The sequence below is a fragment of the Zingiber officinale genome, chromosome 8A (assembly GCF_018446385.1).
Source record: "Zingiber officinale cultivar Zhangliang chromosome 8A, Zo_v1.1, whole genome shotgun sequence".
Lineage (NCBI taxonomy): Eukaryota > Viridiplantae > Streptophyta > Magnoliopsida > Zingiberales > Zingiberaceae > Zingiber > Zingiber officinale.
This window is the reverse complement of record NC_056000.1, coordinates 41,633,776-41,652,767: the sequence shown is the minus strand read 5'-3', so window position 1 is coordinate 41,652,767 and position 18,992 is coordinate 41,633,776. Positions and strand designations below refer to the sequence as shown.

The 18,992-nt window shown below is 31.6% G+C and overlaps 1 protein-coding gene across 3 annotated transcripts in view; it reads left to right on the top strand.

Moving 5' to 3' along the window:
* LOC122008611 (protein FAM135B-like) overlaps nt 1-18,992 on the top strand; it is a 53,551-nt gene that overhangs the window by 11,446 nt on the left and 23,113 nt on the right. For all 3 annotated transcript variants that reach the window (XR_006119327.1, XM_042564398.1, XM_042564396.1), the window contains exons 7-13: nt 10,034-10,276; nt 10,383-10,516; nt 11,558-11,744; nt 11,874-11,933; nt 12,006-12,236; nt 17,879-18,137; nt 18,216-18,421. Coding sequence is in view for 2 of the 3 variants with exons in the window: in XM_042564398.1 (XP_042420332.1) it covers nt 10,034-10,276; nt 10,383-10,516; nt 11,558-11,744; nt 11,874-11,933; nt 12,006-12,236; nt 17,879-18,137; nt 18,216-18,421 (1,320 nt within the window). In the remaining variant the exon portion in view is untranslated. The remainder of the gene's footprint in view (nt 1-10,033; nt 10,277-10,382; nt 10,517-11,557; nt 11,745-11,873; nt 11,934-12,005; nt 12,237-17,878; nt 18,138-18,215; nt 18,422-18,992) is intronic.

Sequence of the window (18,992 nt, the reverse complement as noted above, 5' to 3'; positions counted from 1 at the left end):
ATTAAAAAAAAGAAGGAAGAGAGTGTGATGGAAGAGATTGAGGAGAGAGAAAGTATGATTAAAAAAAAGAAGGAAGAGAGTGTGATGGAAGAGATTGAAGAGAGAGAAAGTATGATGAGAGAGAAAGTGTAATGAGAAAAAAGAGGAAAGAGAGTGTGATAGGAGAGAGAAAGTGTGTGATATAATGATGAGAGAGACAATATGATGAGAGAGAACAAGGAGAGAGAAGTGATATGAAAGAAAAAATAAATAAATAAATTTTGATATTTGATATTAAGGGAGAAAATTTTAATTTTAAGTCAAGGGTATTTTTAGAATAAGGGAATATTTTGATTGATGGAAATAGGGTAATGGCTCATTGAAGGGGAGGTACATGGGAATGAGTTATTACCCAATTTCAAGGATTCATTCCCTTATTTGTATTCCTATTCCTATAATCCAAACATTAACAATGGTAATCAATGATTCCCATTCCCATTCCCCACTCCTATTCCCCTAAACCAAACGCTCCCTAAGTATTGTTGTAGATAGTTCGTTAAAAGATGAAGTTGTAAGAGTAGTTAGAAAAAGAGATAGAATTATAGTCCTTAAGATAGTAGTGACGAAAGAACTAGGAACGTACTTAGTATATATGCATCACAAGTAGAATTAGATGAAGTTACCAAAACAAGATTTTGGGATGACCTAAATGAAGTATTACAAAACATTTCGTCAAATGAAATAATTTTAATAGGAGGTGATCTAAATGGGCTTGTCGGAGCGATAAATGAGGAATGTTAGAGGGTAAATGAGGTTATGGGTTCGAAACAAGAAATGAAGAAGGGAAATTATATTGGATTTTACAATAGCATATGACTTTATATTAGCTAATACCAGTGATTGAAATGTCGTTCTGTGTCGGGCGACATAGACGATTTTTACTATTTTGACGGTGGAGCGAAACCGACACAGTACACATGACGATTTCATTGCACGTAGTCACGCGTGTCATGCGAGCATATTGCGCACCAGAAGGAAGGACGACGCTAGTCGCAGGACGCCTGCGACGTCGCCGAAAGGATCGCGGGACACTTATGGCAGCGCTGGAAGCATCGCGAAATGCTTTTGGCAGTGTCGGAAGCGTCCTGCAGCACTGAAAGCGTCACGAAATGCGTGTGGCGGCATCGGAAGCATCCCGCGATGCTTCCGCTAGCGGTGTCATCGTGCGTCCCATGCAAACAACATTGTTTGTTGAAAATTAAAAATAGATTTAATTAATTAAAATAATTCTCAACTTAAGTGTGATATTTCAAAGAGGTTTTCATGAATTCTGATTAAAGTATTCCAATAAAATATATAAAAATATATTTAATTTTTTTAATAAATAATAAATTTTATTAATTGATATTCTATTTTTGTTATTGTTTTATTTTTTTTAAATATTCTAAAAAATTTTAATAAATCAAATTTATATTTTGATAATTTTTATTTATTTTATTTATTTATTTTTTACTATTTTAATATTTAATTGATATTCTATTTTTTTACTATTTTAAATATATTATTTAAATTAATAAATAAATAGTTAATTTATATAATTATTATATATAAAATGATTTCTTTGTATTAATTTATATAAGTACAATTATTTAATTTGGAGAATCAATGCTTCTATCGGGTAACATAATATATCAATATTAATTTGAGTTATTGATAGATCAATTTTCTTTAAAGAAAATTATATTTAATTATTTTTTAACAATATTAAGTTGTTCAATAATGGAGAACTTATATAAAATCAATATACAACTTATTTCTAAATTATATACCATAAATATATTTATCTAATAATTACTATATATAAATAAAAAAAATACATGGTACGATATGACACTGAAATTGTATCGTTCCAGTCTCTGACCGAAACTTCAGCATGGGTTAAGATTTTAAATCTTGGCTTATACATTTTTTAAGAAAAGAGAATACTTTCACGTTCAAAAGTGTGAATAATAAATTATAAATTGACTTTCTTATGTTTAGAAAGAGGGATAGAAAAATTTGTAAAGATCCTCGGAAAATGCTTAATTACTAGTAGTGTTGGATATATGCCTCAAACATAGTATCAATAAAAAGAAAAGATATAGGATTTCTAATTAAGTGGTGGAAGTTAAAGGATGAGAAACAAAATATATTTAAGGAGAAGGTGAGAGTGCAAGCATTAGGTGAAATATAGTGACTCTAATATGACATGGGATAAGATATTAAAGTTAAAAATAGTGGCTAAAGGTGTATTCGGTGAGTTAAAGGGATATGCACTACTAAGTAAGAAATCTTAGTAGTGGAATGCGCAAGTAAAAGAAATGATGGAAAAACGATTAGCTTATAAGAAATTATATGTTGTAAGAACGAAGAAAAGAAAATATACAATAGCCAAGAGAGAAGCTAAGAAAGAGTGAATGAAGTAAAAAAAATGAAACTTTTGAACGATTATATCAAAAATTGGATACAAAAGAAGGGGAAATACATTTATAAAATAGTTAAAGTGAGAGAAAGGAAGAGATCTTAGCCAAATAAAATATATTAAAGATGAATGTAATAGGGTATTAGTAAATGATAGAGAAATAAAAGAGCGGCGGAAGAAATATTTTTATCAACTTTTTAATTAAGGTTTAGGTGAGCTTAATTTTGGGTAATTTAAGTAAGTCAAATGAATATAGAAATTTAAATTTTTATCATAGAATTTAAACTTCAGAAGTAGAATAAGCATTAAATGAAATACACAATGGAAAAATCATTGGACCAGATGATATTCTGATAGAGATATGGAAGTGTCTAGGGAAATAAAGTATTGAATAACTTACAACATTATTTAACATGATATTGAAAATAAAAATAATACTTGATCAATGGAGGATAAATACTCTAGTTTCCTTATATAAAAACAAGGGTGACATACGAAATTGTGCAAACTCTAGGGGTATTAAACTAAGGAGTCATACCATGAAATTTTGAGAAAGAGTAATAGAAAAAAGATTAAGGAAATGACGGTGATCGAAAATCAATTTGGGTTCATGCTTGAAAGGTTGACAATGGAAGTTATATATCTTTTTAGACAACTAATCGAAAAATATCGAAACAAAAATAAGATGTACACATGATATTCATTTACTTAGAAAAAACTATAGAGTCCCAAGAAAAATTATATAGAGAATTATAGAAAAGAGATATATTAGCATAACATATATTGAATTAATTAAGGATATATATGAGGATGTAACGACCAGAGTAAAAACTTCAAGTTGAGTAACTAAAGTATTTTTTAATAAAGATAGGGTTACATCAAAGATCAACTCTCCCTATCTTTTTACACTAATTATAGACGAACTTACTGCACACATTCAAGATAAAATACCGTGGTGCATCTTGTTTGCAGATGATATTGTTTTGATAGATGAACACGTGAAGAAGTAAATGCTAAACTAGAATCTTGGCAGGAAATATTAGAAGCGAAAAATTTTAAATTTAGTAGAATAAAGACAGAATATATATAATTTAAGTTTAATAATATTAGACGTAATGAGACAATTGTTAAGATAGGAGATGACGAGCTGGAACTGAGAATTTTAAATATTTAAGATCATTTTACAAAACGATGGAGGGATTTAGAGAGATGTCTTAGATAGAATATAAGCAACATGGTTGAAATGGAGGAAAGCGTTGGGTATTTTATGTGATTGTAAAGTACTTCTAAAACTTAAAGGAAAGTTTTATAAAATCGTAGGTAGATCTGTTATGTTATATGGAGCTGAATGTTGGGCTATGACTCTAGCACATCAGCAGAAGATGAGAGTTACAAAGATAAAGATGTTAAGGTGGATGTGTGCACATACGAGGATGGATAAAATAAGAAATGAGAGCATTAAAGAGAAAGTCGGAGTTGCATCTATTGAGGGAAACTCTGAGAGATACGTTTAAGATGGTACATATATGTACTCAGACGATTAATAAATGCTTTAGGCGATGTGAAACTATGACAAACACGTACATCAAACGAGGAAGACCTAAAAAGACTTGGTCAGCAATAATAGAACAAGATAAAATTTATTTAAGTATAGATGATGATATAGTAGGGAATAAAGCCCAATGATGTAAAATGATTCATATAGCCGACCCCACCTAGTGGATAAGGCTTGGTTTTTGTTGTATTTAATTACTTTGATATTTAAGAATATTGATTTCATTATCTTTTGAATGTAATTGGAACCATGGTTTAAAGTCTCAATGGTTAAAACATATCATTTCGATAGATTATCGAAATTCGATATTACTTAACGCCCCGACAATGTTCTCTTGTGTCATTGTGTTAATCATGTCGATAATGTCAACCCTCAACACCCCCTTGGCATACTAAAATTGAGATAATTTTATTATTTTTTTATTTTGTAGTTGGCCTCTAATACAAGATAATATTAAAATTGTAGCATTCAAGATAGAATGCAAATATTAAAGTTAACTATGTAGTTATTTATCTTTTTCTTTCTTTATCTGTTTCCTCCTTTTGTCTCCAATTTAGTACCAGTACGATACATCGAAACACCGGCAGGATATCGAAATTGTACAGTTCTAATTAAAGACCCAAACATCAACATGATTCGAGATTTCAAATCTTGATTAAAGCATTATCCCTCGCCTTAAGGTATCTTCTCATAAAAAAACCCCCTCTTTCAATATCCAAATAAGCATAAATAAAATCAACTTCTTATCATATCTAACAAGATCCCATAAATTTCTTAAAAATATCAAAATGCTCTCGAGATGATCCCTCAAAAGTTAAACTAGATAAACTTTGACTTATTGGCTTTTGTTTGCTGCAATATAATTTGGTTGCGGCCCAACATCAACATTTATTGATATTAACGAGACAAATAACCTTAAACCTTGTGACAACTTTGAGCCGGTAAAAAAGTCCTATTTATTTCTCTTTAAGCTTGAAACACCTTTATGGTCCTTAAATTTCCAATTTCTCATTTTAAAGGTGCCTTTAATGATACTCCAATATCAATACGGTAAATAACTTTAATCGAGGCAAGCCAAGCCAAGCCAAGCTTAAAGTAAATCAAGTTGTTAAAATGGTTGCTCAAGCTTGACTTGGTTTCTTTTTATTAGCTTGAGCTCGATTTTGGTTTGTTTGGATGATATCAAACTCTCAATTCGAGCTTGTTAGATTATTCGAAATTTCTACATTTTTAAGCTTGTCGATTGGTTAGTGAGCTTTATATTACCAGATTGGTTGTTGGTTTTGAGAGCTTTTTATTTATTTGCATGTTTGATAAGAGCTTTGTTAATGAATATAGTTCACAAACTTTGTTATTGGACATTGTTTATACATATTATTCATTGATTGTTCACCGACATATCATAATTTCTATTCATATGGCAAAAAGGTGATTCGCTCGCCCCCAGCGCCCCTGCCAACCAGTCCCTAGGCCAACACGGAGGAGGTAAATCACGGGTGGCTACTAGCCATTAGTGCAAATGGCCAAGACATGAGGGAGGTTATGCTCGGTCACGCCGAGTTTCGACCCCAAGACCTTATGTGGCAACACCCCATGCCTTAACCATCGCACTGCCCCGGGGGGACATCATAATTTCTATTCATGAACATTGTCTAGTTGAACATATATGTCTTCAAATTTGTTCTATTAGTTTAATGTGGTTTTCAAGTTCATTCATTAATTGACTTTGTGTGTATTAAACGAATATAGACAAGCTCTTACCAAGCTGCTTGTTCATGAACGTTTTGGTCAAAACATCATTGAGCCTCTAAATACGCACATGAAAGTTCATGCATGGGGTGAGCCATAAATATCAAATTTTCCTTCAACATAGTAGTGAATTTGCCTAAATTTGATATCAATATGTTTGATCACCAATCAACATTGTCAATTTTTACTCAGATCCTTTGAGTTGCACCCAACCAACCCGATTAATTTTTTTGTTATTTTCTCTATAATTCTTCACTTTTATCTTAGTACTTCATCATTATTATACTAACCTTGATATTAATATACATAAAAGCATCTTAATTTTCAAAATAAAATTTGATCTAACTTAAAAAAAAAATCCACTAAATCCTAAGTTTAGATCAAACCAAATTCGACTTGATCCTAACACAAACCAAAAACCTACCAACCTGACCTGAACCCGATATTTTTCAGGTCAGGTTGGTGTGTCAAATTTTGACACCCCTACCATAGGGAGGAGATAACCATAGACAAATGGGGCAACCTGATATACGAAGCTCCCACCATGCGGAGTCCCCGCAGCCTTACCCTGTTTTTTGCAAGAGACTGTTTCCAGGATTCGAACCCGTGACCTCTTGGTCACTGAAGGAAAATTAATTTTAAACCTTTTAACAATATCATTGAGCTAATTCAATACAATTGAACCAAACTATTATATGTATATGTATGTATGTGTACACACACAAACTTAGTTTGGTTTTAAATTGGTCAAAATAAATCCAAATTGAGCTTAGTTTGAACCATTTGATCCTAATTATCGCTTCTACTTGATGGACTCCACAAATAATGTTTTAGATTAAATTTACTATTTATTATCAACAAAGATGATTCTTTTGCGTTTGACTTTTATGACAATGGAAGATTGCAGGATAAGTAAGGAGAAAATTAGGGTTTGGTGAGATTGTATTGAGTTTCTTGTCATCCCCGTTTGTGTCTTCTCTCATCATTGATTTGGATGTCTAAAAAGTTAGACGCGACACTTTGATTAAACAAACATTTATTTGGTTAAATTAAAAATAAGTCATTCATTTTTCATTTATTATTTTTAGTTTAATTCGTTGCAATATGATTGAGGATATATGCAGATCATAATAGATTTGAATGTATCATACAAACTTTATAAAATTTTCATGAAATTAAGAGTTCAATACGAAGATATAAACAATGTTAAATTTGAATTTCATAGATCCAACTTGAATCCAAAATTTATAAATTTGATTGAATATAATTCATATATGTTTTTAAAACTATATACTTGTACATTAAATAAATTTAATTACAAAATTTAAAATCTAAGTTATGTGTAGAATATAATATTGTAGAATATAATATTTTAATCTTGGTTCACTCTAATAATTTAATCACTTGAAAGAAAAAAAAAACCAAAATTAAAACTAAATGATAGAATTTTAGATTATTTCATTTCATCCAAAAGTATTATTTGGATATTATCAAATAAAATAAAAGACACAAAGTTATATTTAATGATCAAATTTCTTATCAAATGTATATGGACAAATTCCAAACATAATTATATAAAGACATAAAAGTATATGCATCTTTGACAATGGAAGCCTCTCTTTCAAATCTAAAATTGATCGAATGTTAGAGAATTCATAAGCAAAACATGTCTCACTATTTGATTTAGAGGATTAGGGAAGGTCTCATTTTATTGTTGCTCATCCCAACATTCTAAGTGCAAGTCATTGTAAAACGATAGAAATATACAATTTACAAATGAGTAAAGCTAAACATTAGAATTTAACTCATTGCAAGTGTAGTCAATTCTAAAGACCAAGGTCATTAAATTAATTAACAATATAAAGAATAAACATGCATTATCAATCTAATTAATTGTTAATTGATTAATTAAAATAAAAATTAATTGTTATTATTAATGGTTAATTAAATAAGCATCAAAACTGTACTAGATATTATTCCAATCAGAGACAGAAACTTTGGAAATTTTAAACCTTGGTAAACACAATATATTTTTGAGCTGCCTGATAAATTACTTTGCTAATTCAACCCCTTAAGAATCTGCAAATATTTGAAATAACTCAAATAGCATAATTGCAAAATCAGCCTATATTGGTACAGACCGCTAGAGTCTGATTGGTATCAGCTAGAATTGCTGATCAATAACTCAACAAATGGCATAAATTGGCAATATCAGCCTATACTGATATGGATCACCAGAGTTTGATTGGTATCAGCCAGCAATGGATGATCCAATTTTATTGCAGATACTAATTTTATCCAGAGAAATTTGTATCTCAAAAAAATTTAGAAAGTTTTAAAAAAAAGTTAGCGATCTAGAAAATTTAGCAAAATTATTTAGTTCTCATTCAAAAATTGTTTTAAATCTGTCGAAATGTAGTCAAGTTGGGAGTTGGGACTGAATATGGACCAAATCAAATAGAAATTTTGTTAAATTTTTGTCTTTTTCTTACTTCCTATCAAGAAAGATTACTATGGATGGAGAGAGAACATAATAATGATTCTAAAACTACTCTTCAATTAAAAATCAATTCGAATGCACTTTGAGCTTCAATTAAATTTTATAACATTGAATATTAAATAATAACACTTTTATGAAAAAATATATTAACAATCTAGTCTCATTGACTAACATATACTAAAAATATTATTTTATCTTTGGTTATATCAAGAGAGAGAAGGGGATCCTTGGCGCAACGGTAAAGTTGTTGCCATGTGACCAAAGGGTCATGAGTTCGAATCCTGAAAATAGCCTCTCGCAAAAAGCAAGGTAAGACTACGTATAATGGATCCTTCCCCGGGACCCCACATGGCGGGAGCTTGGTGCATCGGGCTGCCATTTTTTTTTGTTTTATCAAGAGAGAATAATAATGATTCTAAAACTCTCTTCAATTAAAAATCAGTTTGAATGCACTTTGAGCTGCAATTACATTTTATAACATTGAATATTAAATAATAACACTTTTACTAAAAATATATTAACAATCTAGTCTCATTGACTCATATATACTAAAAATATTATTTTAATATTGGTTATATCTATTTTTTTTATTCAGTAACATTATAGTAATAAATATGACAATATTTGTATTGATACTTAGATATATAATGCCATATAATAGGCATTCTTAAGATTTTGAAACTTCTCATCTCACATATGAAATGATTTTATTATATCTTTTTTGTATTTAATTTTTTTTCCATCGATTTCAATTTCATTGATCCTATTGATCTACCAATATGTTGTACTACAGATACTTAGATTCTCAAGGATACAGTTGTATGATTGTATAGAACAGTTCTTGTTCAAGTAAGGTTGCGAGATTGGTTCTAAGAGTTGGATACCTAGGTTATCCAAAAAAAAAAAAACAGATACTTAGATTCTTTGAATGCTTGATCCTAATTCCGATACCAATTTTAACTATGGTAAATAATTTCAAATCATCAAAATTACATCTTCAAACATGTCTATTTGAATTGCCTATTTATACAGTTCTCAAATACATAACACCTCAAATACCTAAATCAAATTACTCAAATCATATTACTAAATGGATCCCTATCACTTGTTCATTTAAACTAAAGTCAACTCCCTAAATGATCCAAATCCATTTAGATAAATCTCAAATCCTAAGGTATTCAAACATATTTTGAGTCCATAGAAGGATCCTTTCTTCATCATCCATTTAGAATAAGAAAATTTCAAACTTGTTTGGTTTGTCCAAATCTCTGAGTCATTTGACAAACTATGGAACTCAATGTTCTTATTGACACTATCTTTTCTGCTCTTCATGCAATATTAGATAGCAATATGCCATTAAATGGAAGTTTCTGTGTCTGTTTGAAATTCTAGTATCCACTAGAATAATAAATCCTTAAGGGGAGAATTTGATGTTGTTCAAATATAATAATTTGTGAATCTAAAATTGGCAGTTTCAGAGGAGTAGGGTCTAATTTTGACTTCACAATTTGGAATGCTCATTTCTCCTTACAGTGTTAATAACTTAACCTAATTATTCCATTAATTGATACGAAGTGAATCCTCCACACTGCCATACAACAAAGCAAAGAGTCACAATTATTTGGAATTGGCTTCCTTGATTTTATTTTATCACATTAAACTGTATGAAAGATTACTAATTTTTTAGTCTGCCAATTCATTCACTTATCATAAATTTTTGATGGCTACATGATCACATCTGTTATGTTTTCTCCTCCTGCATTTTGCTAATTAAGATACTATATGGCAGATGCTAGGTCAAGTACAGTGGTCAAAAGCAATTGAAATTGTGAAATCACTATCTATTTCATGTGAGTTACTTCTTAAACAAATTAAAAATTTGAGTAGAGCAATTGGTCAAGCTATTGATGATCTACAAGATCTTGATAAACTTGAGTTAAGTGGTTCTTCCTTGAGGAATGACTTATCTACTTCAAGTGCGTCCAAGATGGGGGTTGGTCTTTCACCTAACATGCTAGATAACAATCTCAAGGTCTCTTTTTTCTTCATTTTAATATTTACTGCCGTCAGACATTTTCATTTGTATATTACTGTCTAAAAGTTTTCTTCTCACATCATCTTCATTTTTATATACACAGAAACCAAATGGTACTGTAGACTTTGGAAATGATTTGATTCTCAACTCTTTGTCAATGGAAGAGTTGTTAGGCGCCCTTTTTACTCTTGGCAACCATCTTTCTTTTCTATGGAATACATTTTTGAAGTTCCACAGGTATGTTCAAGATTTGCTGATTTGCTTTCTTTGTTGTAACAAATAGAATTGAGACATATGGAACTATGAAATGGAGTTCTTCAATTGCAATTAATAACATCTCTAATTTTATATGTAACTAATTTTTTTCATCAAAATTTGGTTTCATCATTGTACATCTACTATGGTGGTGATTTTTGGATGGAATTGTCAGGTTTTCAGCTCCTGCAAAAGTTGTCCTTTTAGAACTTTAAACACCAACATTTTTGTAGTCAGGTGTCAATGGCATGGTTTTAAAATCTCATACTACGACCGTGTCAAGTGACATAGTTCAAATATATTGTTCTAAAAAATTATTGAAATTCGATAGTTGATATTACTTGACACAATGTCTCCAGTGTTATTGTGTTAATAATATCGATGAGTATCGTGATTTGGCATGCTAAAATATAGGTTAAGATGAATTAATATGTGTTGTTTTTTTGTAGTTTGTGTCTATACAGGATAATGTCAAAATTGTACCATTTCAGATGGAACATAAAGTCTAAACTTTATATAATTGTTTTCTTTTTCTTCATTTTCCCCCTCCTTTCACTTCTAATTCGTCACCGACACCATATATCAGAATATTATCATGATACCTAACTAGAATTATGCCAATTAAATATTGAAACTCCAACACATCTCAGGATTTTGAACCTTGGTCTTTGATAATTGGACTTCCAAATCCTTTTGTTGTCGAGCAATTGTGAATAACAAAAATTCATAAGACATGACTAACTGTGGCAATTAGCTTTTAGATTTTTCATATTTAGAAGCGAGAATTTTGAGACTTTTCCAAGTTAGTTTGTCCTGATGTATATGAGGTGGTTTTGATCATATTCTGTATGTTCAATATTTAATACTGTTTCTAAGATGTGGCATTTTAATTTGTTTGGATTTAATTTTATCAAAATAAGACTTTTTTTCCGTTCTTTCATGATTTTGTGTCAAGATGAAATAAGATGTTTTGCAAGAAAAGTTAGTTTTTAATGGATATTTAAGCTTGTCTGTTGTCTCTAGGATAAATAGAGTTAAAATACTTGAACATCTTCTTGGTGTGTGGTCCATGGATCGGAAAGTAGATTGGTCCGTTTGGGTGGTTCATTCAAAAATGGAAGTCCCCAATCACTACTTGAGAAATGGATCCAATGAATCCTCTCACCATAACATTACCGGAAAAGTTGCTGTGAGGAAGGCCAATGATGAGGTATTTGTTCTAACTGTTGGTGCAGTCTACGATCCAACACTAACTTCATCCAATGTTCACATGACCTTTAATAAACTAACAGAATGCAAGGTGGACATTTTAAAATATGTTTTTTAATATTATATGCAGCCTGCTCAAAAAGCAACATCTCGTGCGGAACTTCACAGGAAAACAATTGCTCAAATGAAAGTGAGATATCATAATGGTTAAGATTGTTATAATATGGTACTCTACGGACTAAACTTGGGATGGTTTATGCAGATCAACAGCTGTTCCATTCAGGACATGTATATTTTTGGTGATCCTTCACATGCTCCTGTTGTTTTTGTGGAACAACAGGCCATAAATCTTCCAAATTACACGGATTATCATTTGGATCAGAATGGTGCTACCAACTTGACTGTTCCTGCAAAAGATGTTGTACCTAGATTCCTGGAACCTAAGAAAACTGGCCGTGTACTACGAGTGGTTGTCTTTGTGCATGGATTTCAGGCATGTGCTCCATCTTTATTATTTTCTTTCTTGTTTTGCATGTTAACTTAGTAGTATTAGATTTCTTTGCACATGACTCATAATGTTTATAGAACATACAAGATAATTTGAGAGAATCTCCTTCTATTCAACTATAGCAATGCCCTTGTGCATTATGAATTTATCTGTCTTTCTTCACTCTGATTGCTTGTAAAGTTTGTGCCTATTCATATATTTTTCTAGCTACTTGTATGTTATAGCTCTGCTATATTACATCTTCTTTATCTTGAATCAAAGGGCAATATCTTAGGTTGTTCTTGATCAATGTAGCTTATCAATTGTTTCAAAGGGCAACATCTTCTTTTATTGTTTTTTTAGCCTAGGAAATTAGACCAGTGTGGGATCTATAAGAGGTACCCCTTTCCTATTGTTTCATCCATCCAAGCATTGATAAACCATTTGATTTTCTCTTCTCGCAAGGTTACAATTCGAGTTCAGACCGTGAGATTGCTAGTTGAGGGACACAACCCTTGCCTTGTTGTATTGGAGTCTAACTTCATCCCAACTTGTATTTTCTTCCTGTGGATTGTCAATTTTCTTAATCTTTTGAATTCTAATCATCTTATTTCATCCTACAAGCAAGGTTTAAAATTTTGAGCCGTGTGTGAGTTTAGAACAATATGGTTTTGGTATCATAGTGAGCTGATACAGTTTTGCTACTTTTAAAATATAAAATATACTAATTAAAAAAATACTTTTATTAACATTTGATTACTTACTATTGAGCTAAATTTTATATCATGTCATAAAATGTTTAATATTTATTGAGTAAAAATCAATTTAGGGAACTGAAAATCACCAAGTAAACATTGCATGATTAAGTAGGTTTAAAATATATGTAATTTGAATTTATTTTGATCAATTTAAAATTAAACTAAATTTATATATATAATAATTTAATTTATTGGTAGCTATATATTTTATAAGGTTAGAAATTTTATTTACTTATTTATTTATTCTTATAATATGAATCTTTCATCCTTAAAGAAGCTTTTTTCTCCTTGTTTACCTCTCGTGAATGGATGAACTAACCTACACAGATGGAGGAAAATAAATTATATTTTTTCATTCATGTATGGATAGAGGAAAAAAATAAATTTTTTCTAAATTGTGTATCTAATTTTTAATAATACCTAAATCATACACTACACTTTCATATTTACGAAATCATGCACCTCTTTCCTAAAATACTCCTCCTTCTGTACACGTATTTATTTAACCCACCCGAGTCATCGAAGCACATTTAAAATCTTGAAAAATGAGTCACCTTTCTCTTGAAAAAAAGTTAAAGTTTTTTAAAATCTCACAGCGGGTTAAATATGGGTAGAATAAAGATTAGAAGACATAGTTACACTCAGGAGAGTCCCAAGAATACATTGGTCTTGCTTTGTGTTGATTCTTACAAACTTAAGTCCATCAATGAGTATTGGCTAAAATTCGCCGTCCAAATTCAAAATTTTTAAACATGATCATATTTGTAAGAGTCTTATGAATACATAGGTGTTATTGAGCGAATATGATAATAAGTCTAAGTATATTAATGACTTTGTAATAAATTTTGTAATATTGGATTTTTTTTTTTAAATCTCACAACGGGCTAAATATGGGGTGGAATTAAGACTGGAGGACATGGTTATACTCACAAGAGTTCCAAAAATACAATAGTCTTGATTTGATGCCAAAACTCACCGATGAGTAACTAATTACATTAGCCAAATCCGAATCAAACCATACCAAGAGCAATGCACTCCTAGGGGCTTCCTGAGTCTCATCATGCCCTCTAAGCCTGTTTTCACACCTTGATAGGTTATGAGTTTTTTAAAAATTATATAATTTTAAGTAAATTTAACACAAACTCACCGTTGGACTAAGGCATATCATATTCACTCAACAACAACACCAATGTGTTCCTCGTACTCTCTTGACTCTAACCATGCCCAAAATTTTAAAATTTGAACACTGTATGAGACAAAAACTCAATAATAACCTTAGGAGCATCAGAATTAACCCAAACTAGGATTAATGCACTCCTAGGAGCTTATTGAGTCATGCCCTTAAACATTAAGTCCACAACCTAGATAGCATGCTATGAGTTTATAAAATTAGACACCTTTATATAATTTGGAACAAATTCACTATTGAACTTAAACCTATCATATTCACTCAACAATAATACGAATGTGTTCTTGGACTCCCCTGACTTTACTATGTCTAAAATTTCAAAATTTAGTGAGCTTTAGCCAAAATTAACTAATGTCCTTAGGAACATAAGAATCAACCTAAACTATGATCAATTCACTCTTAGGAGCCTCCTGAGTCTCACTATGCCTAAAATTTAAAATTCTAGAGTATGTACGACTATCAGTGAATTTTGGTCAAAACTTACAAATGGTCGTACACTAGAATTTGAAATTTTGATCATGGTCAAAGTTAGGGAGTTCTAGGAACACATTGATGCTCTTGTCGAATGAATATGATTTAACCTAAGTAATAGTGAGTTTGTGCCAAAAGGATATTATGTTGTTTAAATTTTAGAAATCCACAACATGTTATCTAGGATGTGGAATTAATGTTTGAGGACACGGTGAGATTCAAGTCCCTAGGAGTACATTGGTCCTAGTTTGGGTTGATTTTGATGTTCTTGATGTTATTAGTGAGTTTTGACCAAATGATCGTATAGAGTCAGCGTTTGTACTATTATTGAGTGAATATGATAGATTTAAGTCTAATAGTGAGTTTGTGCTAAATTATATAAAGTTGTCTAAATTTCATTAACCTACATCATGCTATAAATTGTGGAATTAAGGTTTGAGGGCATCATGAGACTCACGAAGTTCCTAGGAGTGCATTGGTCTTGGTTTGGGTTGATTTTGATATTCCTAAGGTTATTAGTGAGTTGTCGCCAAAACTAATTGATGACCATATAGTGTTTAGATTTTAAAATTTGGGCACAGTGAGAGTGTCATGAACACATTGTTGAGTGAATATGATATGCCTAAGTTCATGAGTTTGTACCCAATTTACTAAAAGTTGTATAAATTTTTAAAACTCATAATATGATATGCCTAGGGTGTGAAACTAAGTTGGAGGGTATGGCGAGATTTAGGAGACTCCTAGGAGTGCATTGTGCTTGATTTGATATGGTTTTATTCAGATGTGGCTAATGTCATTAATCATTTGACCAAAACTCACTAATGACTCATCAGTGAGTTTTGGAGTCACTAATGACCTTAAATTTATTAGATTCTATTATCAAGGCTATTGTATTCTTGGGATTCTCCCGAGTGTAACCATATCGTCTAATCTTGATTCCACCTTATATTTAGCTCGATGTGAGGTTTTAGAATTTTTAAACTTTTTTCAAGAGAGAGAAACAGTTCTTTCAAAATCCTATATAAAACATATTTTTTTTTTCAAAATTTAAAATGTGCTTCGATGGCTCGAGTGGGTCAAATAAGCCCATGTATAGAGGGAGGGGTACTTTAGGAAAGATGTGCATGATTTGATAAATATGAAAGTGTAGTGTGTGATTTAGATATTAGTAAAAGTCAAGTATGTGGTTCAGTAAATTGTCAAACAAAATTAAGAGAGGGATGGGAAAAAAATTAAGAGACAAAAATGAAATATCTACGAAAGCTAAAAGTAAATCATAATAGGGGTAAACAATGAAAGAGGAATGACTCCACGACTCACTGTGAGGTCACCGGGGCCTTTGCGGCCCCTGTGATATGGTACTGAATCTGTTATATTCCGGTCATAACCAGAAATTGGGCACAATTTGAGATTTTAAATGTTGGATGAAATCTAGTCTTTTGCTTCTCAAGCTCTTGGTCTTCCTTTTGACACTTGAGCAAGCAAGATGGAGGATGTTTAGAAATCTCTTGCAAGCAATAGTGCTAAAAATTTTGTACTGAGCAGGCATTTAGATGTTCACATGTTGATCAACTAAAAATTTACTTTGATTGATTATTAATTATATCTATTGGTGACTCACATTCAAAATCAAGGATGCTGGTTACCAATATTTAAAATTGATCGGCCAATTAGGAAGTTGGTTGATCAATTTTAGATTTTTGGTTAATTATCTAAAAGCTTAGGGCTCTAAACCATGAAACAACGAGTCAAACAACTAGGAACTAGGATAAAGCTCCTGCATCATTACTTAGTGAAATCCTATCATAATAATCAATGTGCTTGAAATAAATGCAGCATTACATCAATCTAAACTTTTGGATCTAGCTTCACACTTGAAGAACAACCACGAGTTCAAAGCTTCACATGGATCCACACTCAATCAATGGAATACATTATACAAGCTTAACCACTTTAATCTCCAAACCATATGAATAATGCTGCATAGGGCTGTAAACGAGCCGAGTCGAGCTTTAGGGTGTTCAAGTTTATTTGATAAGGTAATCGAGCCGAGCTGAGCTTAAAATGAACCAAGCTTTTGAAATGATTGTTCAAGCTTGGCTTGGTTTATTTTTTATGAGCTTGAGCTTGTTTGAAGCTTGGCTTGAGCTTGGTCCGTTTAGATGTTATCGAGCTCTCAATTCAAATTTGTTTGATTGTTTGAAACTTTTAGTTATTTGATTGGTTATTAAATTTGATAATTTAAACTTATTTATTTATTTTATTTTATTTTGTTATTCATTTAGCATATTAAAAAGAGTTTTATTAATGAATATGGTTTGTGAATTCACGAACGTTGTTCACGAACATTGTTTATGAACGTTAACGAGCTGAACACATATGTGTTCAAGCTTGTTTGTTTAGTTTAACGAGCTGTTCAAGCTTTTGTTTAATTAATCTTATGTATATTGAACGAACATAAACAAGCTCTTACCAAGCCGAAGCTTGTTCACGAATTCTTGGTTCATCTACAACCCTAATGCTGCATACGTTCTTGCTTATAATGTAATACAAGTGCCTAAATTATATCGCATTGCTAAACTATCGAAACACCATGGTAACCATAAGAGAAGATCCAATGTTTCAACAGAAATCCACTTGTCTATTAAATAGATTTGTAACTACTTCACACAAGATGAACAAAGTCGTAGGATTTGTTTAAAGCACAAGTACCTTGCACACCCTAGCCTAGGGTGAATCTACTCAATAGATATCACACAAACATGCATAATAACTATATGAACTACAATTGTTTTTTTTTTCAACATCGCCATAGTAGAAACAATTAAATAAGACACCTCTGATGGAATTGACAAGTTGCTCAAAGTAGTGTTACCATGGTGGAGTCAAGTCATGGAGATCTTCTATTAAATTTATTCTGGTACATGTTTAAATATGCGAATTAAACATGTAGAAATTAGAAGATCATGGTGCAAAGTGCCATTTATGCTAAAAAATCATTGTTCATGTGCATCATAACAAAATGGCTAGCAAGAATGCAGTTGAATCACAAAATTCTTGTTGGGTTGCTTGCTCCTCTTGGTACCTAATAACTCTAGACCAATTTAAATTCTGCTGTATTTTTAAAATTGGCACTCAGGTTGGAAAGGCACATCGCTGCATAAAAAATCTAGTAGAACTTAACCTTGTTTAACCTTTCTACATTGGTAACTTTGATTTATTCATGACAGGGGAACCATCTGGATCTACGGCTAGTTCGGAATCAATGGCTTTTGATTGATCCTGGAGCTGAATGTCTTATGTCAGAAGCTAATGAAGAGAAGACAACAGGGGATTTCAGAGAAATGGGGGGTCGGTTGGCTGAGGAGGTCATTCTCTTCCTTAGGAAGAAGATGGATAAGCTTTTGAGATATGGAGGCTGTAAAGATATAAAACTTAGCTTTGTTGGGCATTCTATTGGAAATATTATCATAAGGAGTGCGTTGACAGGTATTGTTCATGCTCTAGGTGCTCTTTTTTAATACCCAATCAAGCCTTTCATAATAGTTGTATGGCATAATTTTTCAGAGAGCGTAATGACACCTTTCATGAAGCACTTGCACACATATATGTCAATATCAGGGCCACATCTAGGTTACTGGTACAGTACAAATTCTTTATTCAATTCAGGATTGTGGTTGATGAAGAAACTCAAGGGAGCGCAATGCATTCATCAGCTTACCTTCACTGATGATCCAGATCCTCATAATACATTCTTTTACAAGCTCTGTAAGGTAATAATGAAGCACTGGAAAGTTAAAATTGTTTCCCAAAGGATGAGTAGATAACATATATATTTCTAATATTTGAAATGAGTTAACAATAATGATGCTCAAGTGTATCAAAAATTTGCTATGTTCGATTCAGTATTCTTCATTAGACATGCATGATGAGAAACATAGGACGTCTTAAACTCTATATGATGGCTTTTTACACTAGTAGTTAGATAAAGAGAGCAGCCCAGTGCATGAAGCTCCCGTCAAGCGGGGTCCCGGGGAAGGATCCATTGTACGCAGCCTTACCCTGCTTTTTGCAAGAGGCTGTTTCCATGATTCGAACCCGTGGCCTTTTGGTTACATGGCAACAACTTTACCGTGATATGGAAAATTAATCTCGGTTAAAAAACCTAGTTGAAATATTAATACTATCAACTTGGTTTGTCTATTGTCACTAAGATAGGGTTCCTTAGTTCAATCTTATGGTCTACTTCTTCATAGTGGTCACATTAGTATTGGTTGGATAGTGAATTTTCCTACTTGCTGTGTGTTCTGCATACAATTTAGATGCTTAGGTTAAGATTTCTTA